The 15,628-nt window shown below is 39.4% G+C and overlaps 1 protein-coding gene across 3 annotated transcripts in view; it reads right to left on the reverse strand.

Moving 5' to 3' along the window:
- Positions 1 to 1,692: 1,692 nt before the first annotated feature.
- LOC119141579 (transducin-like enhancer protein 4) overlaps positions 1,693 to 15,628 on the reverse strand; it is a 98,201-nt gene continuing 84,265 nt past the window's right edge. For 2 of the 3 annotated variants that reach the window (XM_037374032.1, XM_037374033.1), the window contains exons 10-20: positions 15,501 to 15,554; positions 14,694 to 14,846; positions 13,310 to 13,442; positions 12,870 to 13,063; positions 12,603 to 12,679; positions 8,655 to 8,904; positions 7,324 to 7,571; positions 6,214 to 6,361; positions 5,460 to 5,610; positions 5,073 to 5,149; positions 1,693 to 3,439 (exon numbers count right to left, since the gene is read on the reverse strand). In XM_037374032.1, the coding sequence (XP_037229929.1) occupies positions 3,332 to 3,439; positions 5,073 to 5,149; positions 5,460 to 5,610; positions 6,214 to 6,361; positions 7,324 to 7,571; positions 8,655 to 8,904; positions 12,603 to 12,679; positions 12,870 to 13,063; positions 13,310 to 13,442; positions 14,694 to 14,846; positions 15,501 to 15,554 (1,593 nt within the window). In that variant the 3' untranslated portion in view covers positions 1,693 to 3,331. The remainder of the gene's footprint in view (positions 3,440 to 5,072; positions 5,150 to 5,459; positions 5,611 to 6,213; positions 6,362 to 7,323; positions 7,572 to 8,654; positions 8,905 to 12,602; positions 12,680 to 12,869; positions 13,064 to 13,309; positions 13,443 to 14,693; positions 14,847 to 15,500; positions 15,555 to 15,628) is intronic. The other variant, XM_037374034.1, reaches the window with a different exon arrangement.

The following is a 15,628-nucleotide window of genomic DNA, read 5'->3' on the forward strand; positions in this document are numbered from 1 at the left end:
CTAAACAACATTTGAGAGCGGAAGAATACAGAGAAAGCAATGGTTGTACCTTGAATATGGAGTATGCTGGCCGCATGTCTGTGGCACAAAAAATCTGTAAAAAACCATTTTGCATAAAATTGTGCTCTGCAGTGGTGAGAGAAATTAAAGAATGAAAAAGGAAGATGACCCTATATATGCTTAACTGGAAACCAGAAAGTAGCTCTGTACCATCTCTCACTTGCACTGAACCCTGAAGGGGAAAAAAATTTGGATGATTACATATTTAACTGCAGTAATCCTGGATTAAAGCATTTAATTCCTAGAGTGTTTACAAACAATCAATACAAACATTAATAAGCATATACTTTTAAAGCAGCCTGCCATGTATATTACTTTGCTGTCAAAACTAGCTCTGGTACAAATTCAGGAGTGTGCAGTGTTTTATTATTTTTAAAAGAAGGCTTTATCTTAGGGTTTTTAAGCAAACTCTTATGCCTGAACTATTGCATAAAAATATAACATCCTCCACAAATATTAAGTAGGTGGTTTCTCTTTTGTTAGCAAATGGAGTACACTCTAACCTTCTAAATTTTTTAATGCTTCTGAAAATAAAAGGTGTCTCCAATTATTATAATACAGGCAAATTATATATCTTCAGACAAGAGTAACAGGAGAAAGTATCTGCACCATGTTTACCTTATGAAGCATTATTGTACTAAATATCACAGAACCTCAATACAAGTGAAAACAGATTATTCTGGGGGACATCTGGAAAACTCTTTACCATACACTCTAAAGAAACTGATAGCTCTGAGGGAAACTTGCCTTTACACTCCCCTCCCCCAAGTATGAGCCAGTCACTCACAGTCCAAGTAAATCAGCTTAAGCCTCGATTTGGCATTTCAACAAAACCAAAAAATTTGTCAGCCTGGGTTAATGTACTGGCAGTCACCACAGGCTGGCACATCACATCAGGACAGGCTTACGTGCCTGGGAATTTCCAACATGCACAATGTTGCTTTTCAGAAATGGGTTACGGGAGAAAGATTTAATTCCAATTTCCTCTTGGATTTTTTCCATTTCTGCTGTTATGCACAAAGCCCCCACACCCCTCCCCCCCACAATGTATAAATTTCTTTCCCCTAGTTCACTTTAACCTGTGTCTGAATGGAAGCTGGGTTAAATTCTTGATCTAAACCCAACTGTAGTCAAAAGTTCTTCCAGGGACATGAACAGGTTTTAGCACTAGAAGGGGAAAACCGGGTGTGATGCTGCAATGCAACATCACTCCCCATGCCCTGCTGAGCTCCCCATATTTCAGCAGGTGTGGGAGCAGGAGTTGTCCCCAGTTTCCTCTCCTCAAGGTATGGGATAACGTAAAGCTTTGTATCAGACAGGAGACTACACAAGTGGGAGGTGGCAAACTACTAAGTTACATGGCCGAAGTCTTGTGGCTGATGCCTCCAAGAATTCAGAATCAATGCAGTCAGGCAACTCGGGGAAACTCTAAATTAATTGATTTTGCTAGCTCAGAGAAAACTTATGAAACTCTACATTGTCCCTCAGTGACAAAATCACAAAGTATCTGTAGTGGCATGCTCTGCAACTGAATGCCTGTTGTCCTTACAGGCAGCATTCTGCACACATAACTGAGATTATCACACACAAAAAGAAGCCAGGGGTAGGGGGTGGGGTGGGCGGAAAGAAAAATGCATCTTAGAAGTTACTTATGTTTAATGCTTAAAAGTCTGAATGCACAAACAATAATCTACCATTATAGAAGTACTGGTGGTCAATACAATGCATTAGAACTATGTACAATGACACAGTTTAGTATCAAAATCTTTCTACAATGTAGAGTATTACGAAACTGTTAATGACATCAAACACTAAGCACTTAAGACACCATTTTTTGCTACCACATTTGGAACTTCAATGAACAGTCCATTTTTACTTGCAGCATCAATCCATTTCTAGTATGAAATTAAGTAATTTTCTACTTATACAATAAAATTTATCTACAAGGGTCTTTTGATTTTGATCCATAGCAGCAAAGGCACTGTACATCAGCAGATCCACAGACTTAAAGATTTTTTTTAAAGCATTCAAAAAAAAAGTCACAGATCATAGTTTAACAGCAACAACAACAAACATAAAAAGGTAACACGTTGTCTCTGGCACAATGGCTCAGTCTGCGTCCATTTTAGGGACATCCAACCAAGACTTGGATTGAACTGCTGGCGAACAAAGCAAGTCCTTATCCCAGTAAGAATCCATTCCTTTTTGTATGTCGGAATGAGTACTCTTCCAAATCCTACCTCGGAGGTCATTGCTTTTGTAGTTTGTATATTGGTAGGCATCCATTCTTATTTCAGTGCAGTTTCCAAAGAACATATCAAATATTTTTCATAATATCTTGTAATTGAAAAATTGCCCAAAGACACATATCCCCATTTTCAAGGAAACATTGCAAAAGTTTCCAGAAGTTACAAAGGTGATTCTTTGAGGCAACTTATTGTACTCTCTACAATATAACAAAGAGAGGTGTTTATATTAAAAAACCTAGCATGACACCAAAATGCTTTATGTTTATCAACAGAAAAGCATTGAGAACAAATCTGTACACAAGATGCTATATTAACATTGCAAATATATAAATTAGCACATTCTTACTTAAAGTGAATTTAATTTAGATGTGAACTGAATTTGCCATTCATCACAGGCATGTAGATCACTGGCTACAATTTGCAATTTTCTAAGTTTCCAAGACTGTCTAAAATAGTTAAGATACAGCATCTTCCCACCAAATAATTATACTGTAATAACACTTAGAGGTCTCATCCAAGAACAGGACTAAAAAATATAACAAAGTTTATTTTTTTAAATAGAAACTACAAGTCTATTTAGTGTAACTTTTAACTATCTCCTGAACATCCTTCTCCAAGATCCCCAATTTATTCACCTGCAAAAACACAAAGTATACAATGTACCTTTCAAACTAAAGCCGGGCCAGACAGCTTTATTTAGTCAGTTCATTGTTAGAAAGACTTCTTTAAACAAAATAAATACATTACAGCTATAATACATAATTAAAGAGTCAAGTTCACTGTTAAATATGCTTATTCCATCTTCTTCCAAGTAGATATCTGACAATTTGGTATCACAAGTTCTTAATAAGCATTCACAAATCAACAGCAAGTTAAGAAGGTAAAAATAAATTCCACAACTGTGATGAGCATTTAAGTTCTCAGTTTAGAAAGAAAGGAAAAAAAAAAAAAAAAAAAAAAAAAAAAAGGAATATACAGCAAAGTGCTAGGAGAAGGAGTTCTGTCTGCATTCAGATTTGTCTCTAATAAATAACTTCGTAGACTGTAGCTTTCTTGTCCCCAGAGCCAGTAACAATGTATTTGTCATCCACAGATATATCACAGCTAAGCACAGATGAGGATTCTTTGGACTACAAGAAACAAAACAAAAGAGAAAAGGGAAAAGAAAATTACGGTTTTCCAATCTTTCAATCCAGAAAGGCTTGAAGATTAATTGTAGAGTTTATAGAGAGGGAAGACACCGAAAGCTTATTTAAGTATCAGTACCATAGCAGAAGCTTTTGTTACATAACTGTTTTTCCAAACTTGTTCCACCTAAAGCTCTATGGCAACAGAAACAGCAGCAGCAAAGCAAGTGAATGGTATGTACCTAGAGATAATCTAGTAATCAAAAAAAAAGAAGCAGTCCTTCCTATATATTTTACAAGCAAGCATTTATTAATATTTTTTACATTAGCTTTTGCATAAAATGAATGAAAAGTCAACTTCTTCTTCTTCCCTTCCTTGTTTGTTTTAAATCAGAAATCCGTATGGAGAAGCACTACAAAGCCCTACCCACCCACATGTGTAAAACGATGAGACCCCACAGAAGTACCTATCTCCTCTCACTATTTCCCTAACACAGAAGACAAAATCCTTGCACAAAGGCATTATCAGGGAGGATGTAAATATGAAAAGATACTGTGGTGGAACAGGATGCACAAGTGTACTTCAGTTGAACAGGAGATAGCATACAACAGGACACAGTAGCTCTGTCCCTCCCAGCTTTTCTGTCTTTTCTGAGATTATGTGTATGTATTGCCACGTTTTACTTGCTGTTTTAGTGCATGTTTTCTTTACATAATACATGTCCACATTCACTGCAAGAGCTAAACACTTCCCAGTCATTCCAAGTTTTTGCCAAGCAACCTCTGCTGCACTGTATGTAAAGCTTCTTTCTCTGCCCTTCATTAAGAAAGCTGCACTGGGGTTTTAACATCACTTTTAAGGGTGATGTGCTCTTGTTAGGATCATGTGGGCTTTCTGTGGGAGGTGGTTGTGGAACTAAATATCCTCCAGCAAGAAAACTCTGACCTCAGCTTTCTCATGTCAAGGCAAACTGCATTGTCCCCAAAAGCAGAGACACAACAGGTGTCAGTACAGGTGAGACCTGACCATTTGGACCAGAACACCAGTTAATACAAAATATTCACAGCCTAGAGGTACCTGTGGGTGAAAGAGAAGGACATGCAAAAATCCCATTTTCCTTTAATGGCACTGAAGTGCCATTAACATTGGGCTCGGAGGGATAAATACTATAGAAAGGTTACAACTTCCAGTTACACTCCATGGAGCTCCTCCATAAGGATACAGCCTTCAGCTCAGAAGTGTGCCTGTTCAATCCACTAACTTTTTTCATCTCATCCAAGAGAAATACATGTGTTGAATATGAATTTCACTTTTAGCTACATTTTGGACCTTCAGTGAATGCTCATCTAACAACAAGACTTGAGTACTATATCACAGCAATATGCACAAGAAGGTGATAAAGAAGGGTATTAGAAACAATTTTGGATTAAAAGCTAAATTTTTACTGTAAGAGCTAAATCACTCAAATGTTAGAAAGGACAAAAGCGTATCTTGTTAATTACAAAGTCTTAAAGGAAGATAGTAATTAGCCAAGAATTTCCATTTAAAAACTCCTTAAGTTAATGACAGACCCTGAGATGTGCAGCATTACTGCACTACGATATATGTGAAAAACAGCTTCTAGGAGGTTATTACCTGGAATATACTGGCTCCATAAGGTGTTCTCCAGGCATTAAGAAGATTATCTTTTCCAGTGCTTACAAACCATTTGCCTGCAATAGATTGTTTAAATGTTATTGTTGCATTTTGTTTTCAAGGAATGCACCCCAAGAAACAGATTAATCATAAAAACAATACATTCACACATATCCAAAGAACAGTCACGCTTTCATCTGGTTCCACTACCAAATTCAATCACAACATAAGCAATTCCCACAAAAAAGCAGTCATGTAGAATTTTGTAAATAATGTTAATACTTAAATGTAACATCTAATTTTTAACTATACCTCTACTTTCACTTAAAGGTAGTCCTGAAAGAATTTCTCAGGAGGGAAAACACTGGCATAGAAACATTTGCTTACCACAGTGAGCAAATTTGAGTGATAACACACAGCTCTCATGAAGATGCAGCTGATACTTGTCCGGCTTAGTAACATGCAGCACCTCAACGTTACTGTTCTCCATTCCTACTGCCAACCACTCACCAGTTGGACAATAGCCCAGTGAGAAAATCTGGAATTAGCACAGCACATGCTGCAATCAGTAAAGGAACGAGCTTGCGATATTCAACACCAACTCTTGCTACACTGTTAACACTATGCAAAAACACATTTTGGTCTACTACAGTTTTAAAAATGTGATAATCCAATTACTACAGCAATCAAGATACATCAGTTCATGTAAACAAAGCTCAATTAAAACTGTAATAGTAAAGCACTGAATCAAGCTATAAAATTTAATGTCCTAGCTTATCTGACAGCATTTTAAAATAGTTTCTTAAAATATTTTTGAACAAGAATCTACAGAAACAGCAACAGGAACACTTTACTCTGGCAGTTCTTTTATAAAAAGGAATCTCCACCATTCTCACAGGAGAAGTACTAATCTGTCAAATAGTCACAATCCAGAAAGATGTTTAGCTGCCACATCAAATTAAAAAAAAAAAAAAAAAGTAAAAAAAAAACAAACTGTGAGATCAAGTGAAAAATTCTTTGGAGTTCTCTTTGAGCCTGCCTTCTTTACTTAAAAAAACCACCATCACCAAAATCCAAAAATGCTTGTTTTAGAAAACCATGACAGATTTTTGTTAACATGCTAAAGCTTCTAAGCTTGAACCTGTGATGTGAAGTCATGTTGCTGTAGCTGTCTCCCTTCTCTGAGATCCCAGGATCTGACTGTATTGTCCAAGCCTCCTGTCCATAGTTTGGTGCCATCATTAGAAATGTCAATACAGCTTGCTCCATCTGTGTGGCCCTGAAATTGCCTGCAAATATGGAAAGAAGATACACATGTTCTCACACAGGAAAGAGTTGGTTCTGAGCATGTATACAAATAGCTCCTTTTTCTTTCAGTCCCCGACACACAGCCATTACAGACAACAGTAACGTAGATTCCAATAGCAATGTGAGATTAATATAAATTCCAGGACAACCACGTGAGTTTTGTGATGAATTGATGAAACAATCAGGCCAGACAGCCAAGTGCTAATTTGATTTCAAAAAGCACATTTTATGAGTCAGATACTCTGGGGATCTTTGCTGCTGACTGTCTGATACCCACTATTCAACTGAAAACACCCCCCTCCTCCCAAAGGAATGGAGCATGATCATTCAAAAGTCACTTTAATAAGAATCTGCAGGTGACCAACAAAGTTGGGAAAAAAAGAGCAGTCTAAGTGGGAACATCAAGGAGTAAAAGCCTGCCTTCAAGATTACATATATTATTTTATATTACACATAACAACACACACACTGTGCAGTGTGCAGAGAGGCTCTGTGACTGAGTCCCAGCTTACTGCACATTAGAGTTGAGCAGCAACCCGAACTCCTACGACGCTAAGTTTGCAATGAGGTAATTTACACAGATCTTTACCCAAGACATATTTGCTGGAGCACTTATGAAAGAGATTGGAGTGTGAGCACTGTGTGCTGCAAGGACACAAAGAAAACCATCTGTTCAAAGAACCTACAGCAGTGTCAACACCCGCTGATCTTAGGAAATTATATTTATAGGCTGCTCAACAGGCCTGGAATTATGAAGCCCTCAAAACCTATAAACAATTTTATAGACTTTTGTCAAGGTATTACCATGACATTGCCTAGCAATGAAATACTGGTAGCAGCTAGGCAGACTCCATGGAGAAAATAGCTTATGTATGCAGAAGAGTACATAAGGCCATGTCTAATTAATTCTTCACAACCTGATGATCCAGTTCTGTCGACCTACCTTACTAAAGTCTGGTTATGCAGATCCCACACTGCTATGTTCCCATCGCTACAGCAAGAGAAGCAGACCTTGGAATCGGGGCTGATAGCCAGGGCATAGCAAGCTGGAGCGGAAGACGTCAGCTCTGCTTTGATGCGAGGAGTTGGTGCTGCCAGGTCCCAAATGGATAACGTGCTGGCTTCCCCGCCAACAATCAGGGTGCGGCCGTCAGGGAGCAATCTGCAGGAACGGATGTAGTTATCTCTGTTCTGTGGAGACAGAAGCCATCAAGAGATTACTCACGGGGAAAGGAAAACAGCATTAACATGAGAGCAGAAATCCATAAATGTATTGTATTCCCTCCTGGTTTTAATGAGCCATTTATACTTATGACAATGATAAAGTGTACTAATGCCAGAAAATTACATGACATTAGGGAAGTACTTAAACTTGATCTACAAAACTCAGTAGTAAGAGATACTTAATCTTAATTAGCATCAAAATGCAAAGACCTGAACCCAGCCCAAAACAATTCAAGTTAGCTGTACTCGACAGCTTATGTAGAAAGTTACATTTTCATACTCTGTTTATTTCAGCACATTAACCTCTTGGCATGGGGGAGTACCAAATTCCCTGCACACTCCCCCACACTCTGTTCCAGTGAGACTTGCTGCCATCATCTAGGAGATGTCACAGGAAAATATTTGGGCAATTTTCTTTATTTGCGTAGCAGCTTGTGTAGCCACTACAAGCTGCGGTAGCCACTACAAGCTACGGTTCTCATTTTACTGCCCCTGTAACAAGAAGCAACATCTTATCATGAACTGGTAAATGACATGAGAAAAGCTGCTAACAATGCTTCATCTTGTTAGCACATTCAAATAATTTGCGAATAACAGTCGAGGATATTTTTAATTGTCACATTAAGACAGGGTAATGAATTCACACACATAACAAAACAAAAAATATGTGACATCATCTCCAAATATTCTCAGAGAATATAGCTGCAAGAGAGCAACTTTTAGCATGATAGGATAGCAAGCTTTAAGATTGCCAACAAATGTTAAAGTTTATAAACGATGTTTGTGGTGTCTTTGATCTTTCCCCCTATCGATACAATTTTAGGATATTGAAGAGATTTTGACTCACTGGGGGTGGGGAAATCACAAGTATGACAAAGAACATAATTCAAACTCAGTTCAAAAAGCCACCAAAATTATAAATTAAATATCAAGCTTTGATACCAATGACAGCGTTGAAATTGCCACTATTTATTGTACCGTAACAGTGTCATTTCAATCTTAACACAACCTGCTACCTTATTCCACTGTTGCACGCCCCTGTTCACCTACCAGGCAGTCCAGCTGAGAGACAGGGCTCTTGTTACCAGGGTGGCTGATGTCCCAGACTTTCACGCACCCCTTCCCACCCGTGTACACATGTCTCGTGGGGTTGCTGATGGTAACCGCACACACAACTTCCCCGTGGTTCAGAGTGTTGATCTGACGGGCATGGCGAGGGATTCCTGGACCAATGAGGGCATCAGGAGGGAAAGGAACCGGCTGCATCTGACCATCTGCACTTACATGAAATGAGTATGCTCTAAGAGGTAAAAAAAGATAGGGCGTGATTTAAGAAGTTTTTCTTCAAGCCTATTTAAGGAAACAGAATTAAAGGTGTGTTTCCACTGTGGGTATTCAGATTGCACACTCAGATCCTTTTGCAATCTTTTTAATCATGTGACGAAGGAATTATTTATTTATCTATAGCATGATCCTCAAAGCACAAACTTAGGTACTATTCTTTTAACGTGGAAAGTCAAGCACCATCTATCAATCAAATGAGCTTTTACAATTCATGCAATGAGGACTTCTGGCATGAGTGAAGATACACAACTCTACTCTTACACCTGGGGCATGGGGAGACCACTGCATGCAGAGGAGGAAAAGAAGGTCAGGTCAGGGCCCCCTGGAAGACAGAAATAGTTGGCTGGCTGCTGCAGAGCATGGTGGGTAGCTGAGGGCCAGGGGACATTTGGTTGCCCCCTTACTGACTCCAATGTGCAAACTTCAGCTGGACTGCTGCCAAACTGCCCCCAATGTGCCATGGGTCCCACACCCCTCCAGTGAAACTGCCCAGCACTGTACCCTAAGGGTGCAGTGAAACCTCCACCATCAAGAAGTTAAGTCCTCAAGGCATGGTTGCTGACATCTGACATGACAGGTCAGCAGAAATGCACTCAAATTTCCTTGCTCCTTTTGGGCTTGCTCTCTTCTTTCTTTCTGTTTTGGGTTTTTTTTTTTTTTCCTTGTGTGTGGACCTGACACAACAACTACAAATCCCAATTTCTCTTGCCAGAATCAGGGCTCTCACTGAGAAAGAACACGTTGTGTGACTGCCAGTTATGCCACCTGTGAATAACCTATCAACAGCTTCATATCAAAATTTTTCCAGGGAGAACAGTTAGGTTGTGAAATTGTCTTGTTCTGAGATGCTACCTGACACATCATATCTGTTACAAGAGCACCAACTTTATAAGAGGGCTCACTTACACATACCAAGGTATACTTAAGAGAAGGCTTTCGTTCCCTTTGATCTAAAAATTCATCACAGCACTGATGAAAAATCCACTGTCACAATGGTGGGATGAGAAGAGCTCACAAAAAGAAATTGTTTTATGAGAATACTTAAATCATTCCTTAATTGTTGCTTTAAAGTCACTGAAGAAGGCAGTCTTCAGAGTTCAATTACTGAATTTTTTATTTAAGATTCATAGTGCATTAACACTCAAACAATAATTTTCAGTGGGACAAAATGCAACTGCATTTTCACCTTTCTGCCCTATTCCCAGAGCTTTATACACTTCACATCCTGAGCTGTTTCTTGTTCTGGCAGGTCTGAGTGACGGATCATATCCTCATTCTCCATTTTTTGATGTTAAACACATTCAGGAAAGGGTAGGACAGATTTCTGTGGTTGTCAGAAGCAGCAAACTGCCTATATGAGGAGTAGAATTTGGGTTTGATTATCACCACAGAAATCTGAAATATATTCCTCATTAACTTCCTAATTCCTGTTTGCTGCAGTAATGTACTGGAAAAAGCAGCTGATGGTCACCTGAAATATCTAACAAAACAAGTGGAACTTCATTAGCATCTTTTCTGATTTCCGCAGGCAGCCACTCTGCAAAGCCCTGTTGAGCATTGTGTATGATACTTTATCAGCCAATGTGAGTTTTAGCATGTTTATAAAGTACACAGGGAATATATTTAACAATTACAGAAATAAAGCTTAGGTCTGTAGTGATCTGTGGCTACCTTTATTCTCACTCTATTCACTACTCCATACCAGCCTGTATAATTAAACTGCTGGTTTCTTGCTTAGTTTGGTTTTGTGGTGGTTGAGGGGTTTTTTTTTTTTCACTCTGAGAACTAACACTGCACATTGCCTGTTTGAAGTATTCTAAATATCTTACAAATATTTTACACTATAAACACCTGTCCAGCACTTTTTTCTTCTTTTGACATCAGCTACCTTTTCTATTTACATATTGTATAATCCTCAGTGTTTTGATATAACTCCAGAAGTATTTTGATATAACTTCAAAGTGAACGAGAGTTATCAGAGGCCAGATCCCTGCCACACACTGCCTGCTCCATTTCAACAAACACTCAACAGTGCAGAGAATTTACACAAGTTTTACTCTAAGAGAAGAGTAAATGAGAAAGTAACAATCCTGAATGACAGCTGTGAAAAGTGCCCCACCTAAGATGAAGAAAAAACAATGCAATTGTGCTAAAACAGCCACAGATTTCAAAGGTTTCAGGCCCTAAAGCAGACAAATGAAAGTTACATTTAAATATGTTACAATGTTATAAATTTTATAAACCAGTCACCAATACATCAACAACATTCAAACCCTTGGAGATGTACCAGAACTGAAGCAATTTGATATCAGTTTTCCCCATATTTTATTCCCCCATCTCTAAGAAAGATGTGAGCAAGGAGATCTCTGCACCCCTGGTATTGTTGTTTCTGAGACTACACCAAGCAAAGCCTGGTAGCGCTGGTCACCTTTTTTCCAGGTGACCAACTCCACCAAAGATGAACTTGAACTCAGCAGACATTCAAACATTGCATCAAGAGATTTCCAAGTGCTCCATCTGTGCAGGATGAAGATCTGTGCCCTGAAGAATTTTTAATGCAAACAGCTAGTCCAGGAAGCTGCTGCACACCAGTTTGCATACTTGCCTTAACACAGCCACATAACAGGGCAGTGTAACTAGCAGAAAAGTCAACTTGAAGTGGCAACTACTGTGTGATGTCTGAGGGAGCTGGACGTGGTTTATGATTTGTGTGACGTATATGTACAAGAGGAGTTACAGGCACTAGGACTGACTACTTGTCAACATGTGTTTGTTATTAATCCTGCATGTCTTCAAGCTCACTGTCAGGTAAATGTGTGCATGAAAGCGTGTGACTGCTCCCCAACCACTCCTCCACAAACACATTCCTATTACCAGGGTGAGAGAAGGAACAGCACAAACATCACCTGCCCTTCAAACTCTCCAGTATTAGATGGTCACAGTTTCCCACAAATGTCATGCAAGAAGTGGAACTTAAGGACCCTTACGTAAAGTCTGGATCAATATGGTATACATAGCTGTTTTATTCTTTCCCTTCTCTAACTCAAGAGGGATGTGAGCAGAGAGTTCTTCATACCTGTGTAATTCTTCCAAGGCTCACAACAAGCGAAGCCTGGTAGAGCAGGTCACCTTTTACAGTCAGTTCCATCAAGGATGAATCTGAACATCACACTACAATAATTCTTTCCAGTGTTTTCAATCAAACAAAACATTTCAGTGTTCCTTTCTCTGCACAGTGCTGTTTATATCCTTCTAAGTTTGCAAGTAATTGCAAGGCTTTTGTGAACAAAGAAATATTTTTTTTAATCGGAGAAGCACAGTACAGCAGAGATGGAAAGACCTGTTCCAGTTTGCATTTCCATGTAAGACCAACCAGTCAGATTCAGCATGTAAGAAGACCTCAAAGCTCAGCTCCTTTTTCCATTTATTTCTGTCTCCTTTATATCACCCAGTTCTTGTTGACCACTATTAGTCTTCAAAACAAATGTACAAATGCAACATTAAGATTAAACAATGTTTCTCCTGCCCTTGCCAAACAGCTGTATTTATTTCTATTTACACAATAGTTTAAGGTAGCTAAGTGGAATTCCAGCCGGCTAGAGAACACAACTTCAACAGATGACTGACTTTTAAAGCTGAATGTTTAATACTCACGGTTTTCCTCCTGGGATGCCTGTGAGATTCGGAGGGATGCCTGGGACTCGCATATGATGATGGGGATCAAAACCAACCTGTAGTTTCCCCAAAGCAAGACAAAAACGTGTATTAAAGATGGAGTTAGGCAAAGGATGACTGTTTAATTCATGTTCTCGATAGCATACTCCCCAAATTACAAAGAGATGGAACTAGATTTAACCCTGCAGGTCTTAAATTTTATATAAACTGCTCTCAACACCAAACACACTAGCAGCCAACACTTACCACTGGAGATCTCCCGTAAGCTGCTGCTGCTGCTGCTGCTGCAGCTGCTGCACTCATTTGAGGGGAAATATTGTGTAGACCGGCATAGGCAGCTCCAGGGCTTGTCAGCTCCCCATTCATACCAGCATGTGGCACGATCCCAAATGGAGTAGGGTAGGGACACGGCACTGCCATAGGTGTCCTTAAACCTGAAGCTATTAAGGGGAAAAAAGAGAGGTCACACAGCCAACCCAGACCCATCAGATGAGGTACGAATTTGGCAAACAGCAATACCTGTGTGTGTGTGTGTGTGTGTGCATGCTGTATTGAAGTGCTGAAGAACCAGCTCAGTATCCAGTTTAGGCAGCTATAATATACTGCCTCGTCAATGCAGATTTAAAGGGAGCTGGTTAGGGACAAATGGCCACCGTTCCACATCATCAAAATACATGGACACTAACCTAGTGGGTCCACACCTGGGGGTTTGCCAGGCACTGGCCTCAGTCCGGGAGTGGAGTTGCTGCCTGGAGTTGGGGCATCAGTCCGTGGAGTTGGGGTATTTGATTTAGACACAGGAGTGGTAGATTTCTCATTCTAATCACGAAAAAGGAAAAAGGAAGAAAATTTATTAGCTATTTTACCTTTTTAGCTAGTGGTTGGAAAGATAGCTGATGAAACCAGAGTGTGCATGATCAGTGATATTTAGCTTTTGGGTTTCAACAGTCCCTGGCAATAAAGAGAAGCTGCAGAGACACTGAAAAAGGCAGAATGGCTTTGGGAATTAACTACAGCCTTCACAGCTTTCCTCATCAGGAGCATCTGTATGATTCAGAATGAGGTCAATGACTGAAAACCATTGTCGTCTGACAATTACATTGGCAGCATACGTGAAATCTGTTGGTGGTCTCACTCTGCTCACAGTGGACCTGCTCCCATTATGATTATGAGTTTCTGTAAGAGGCCACTGCCGGGTGGATGAGAAAAGCAGAAAAAAAACCCACAACTGACCAACAACTCCTGCCCGAACATGGTGCTGCAAACACAGGATGGAGACAGTGATGGATATAAAGTCAGGAACTGTGCGGTGTTACTTTTGTGACAAACTTGTTCATCAGACAAACCACTGACTGCCGGCCTGAACCTGTCATTCCATAACCTTTCCTGAGCACTACATTCACTTTAAGCTTTCTCTTTATTTATTTTATTTCTTTAAATAATCATGTACTCTGACCTGTGAAGAGCTGAGAAGGGAGTTACTGTGCAGCTCAGGAAAGTGATTAACTGTGGTCACAAACATGAAAGGAAAGAACACCCCCAACTTGCAGGCAGCTCGCTCTTTTGCATTGTGATTTGTGATGCAAGTCAAGGAAGGCTCTTGTAAATGACAGATTACTTTTTAGGTAGAAAATAAAAATTATTGTTATTGTATATGGCCTGGTAATTCAAACAAAGCTAACAACCAAATCACATCCAAGCAGGGAACTGAATTTACTATAAACCACAGCAGAGGAAAACAGCTCAAGAAATCCCTGTGTACTTTTATTTATTCTCAGAATGACAGTTTTTCATATGGGGGAGGAGAAAAACATCTCTCAGTACAGCACATCTATCACCTACCCACACCACCAGTGAAAATAACCTTCTCCTATCCCCAAAAAAGGCTGTGGACTTTCTCCTTACTATTTTATAAAATTCCCTTGAAGAGATAAATTAAACAAATTTTAACTTGATGCTTCATAGTGCTTTACTGATAGCTGTGGGAATCTAAATTGTGTCCAGACATAAATCTGCTAAGCATGTGTTTCAGCAGATGATCACGGGTCAGGAGCACTTTGAAGCACTTACAAGGCTAAGTTCTTTGGATTTGGAGGAAGGAGTACTGCTGGAGGATGCAATAGACGCCGGACTAATTGGTGCATCTTTCTTCAGCAGTCGAGTCTTGTCCAAGCCATTCTCCCGTGGAGAGTGTGCTGGGCTCCCCCGGGGAGAGGAAGGATCCTAAATATCAGCAACGTGGGTTAGTATAAAAACATCATACTAGCTACTATTGCTTGTCTTGAGCAATTCTCACTTTGGAACGAAGATGTGTCATAAAAAGTGACCTCTTCCTTCCATTCTTAATTGATTTAGCTGATAAAATTGTAAAATCAAGATGTATAATGGAAGACTACTTTTTAATTTCTTTTTTAAAAACAGTCTTAAAATTTGATGACATTAACCATGAAAAATAATGTTAAAAATCTATGGATACTCAAATAGGCAGGTAAATATCATTTGTCAGGTGACAGACTGAAAAGAGTTGAGGCACTTGGCAGACCTGCTAAAGTTCACAAATGAAGCCCTGGCCAGAGTGAAAGAAAACACAGATACTGTTACAAGCTGTATCCTATCTGCTGTGTGCTGGCTTCAAGTATCTCAAGCAGACTTTTGGTTCATACAAGAATGTCCTTGATAGAAATAAGTGTTACAAATCTGATTTGCATTCCAAAGAAAGATGACTTGTCTGGGTTCACTGGGGAATTTCAGGCTCCTTTGCAAAAGCAAAGGCTGTCATCTTATTCACATACTCAGTATGCACAGAAACCACTGAAGACACACACACCCCCACCCCCACCCCCCCCTTTAAGGCAGAAAAACAACCATTGTGTATACCTCATTGGAAACGTCAACTACCAAGTTGTCATCACTCTTTTCACCATCGCTGTCCTGCAATGACAAATCACAATGTGTTAAAAACATTTATTTAATATCCCAACATCTCTTAAGTACTGAGAAAAAAT

The sequence above is a fragment of the Falco rusticolus genome, chromosome Z, assembly GCF_015220075.1.
Source record: "Falco rusticolus isolate bFalRus1 chromosome Z, bFalRus1.pri, whole genome shotgun sequence".
Classification (NCBI taxonomy): domain Eukaryota; kingdom Metazoa; phylum Chordata; class Aves; order Falconiformes; family Falconidae; genus Falco; species Falco rusticolus.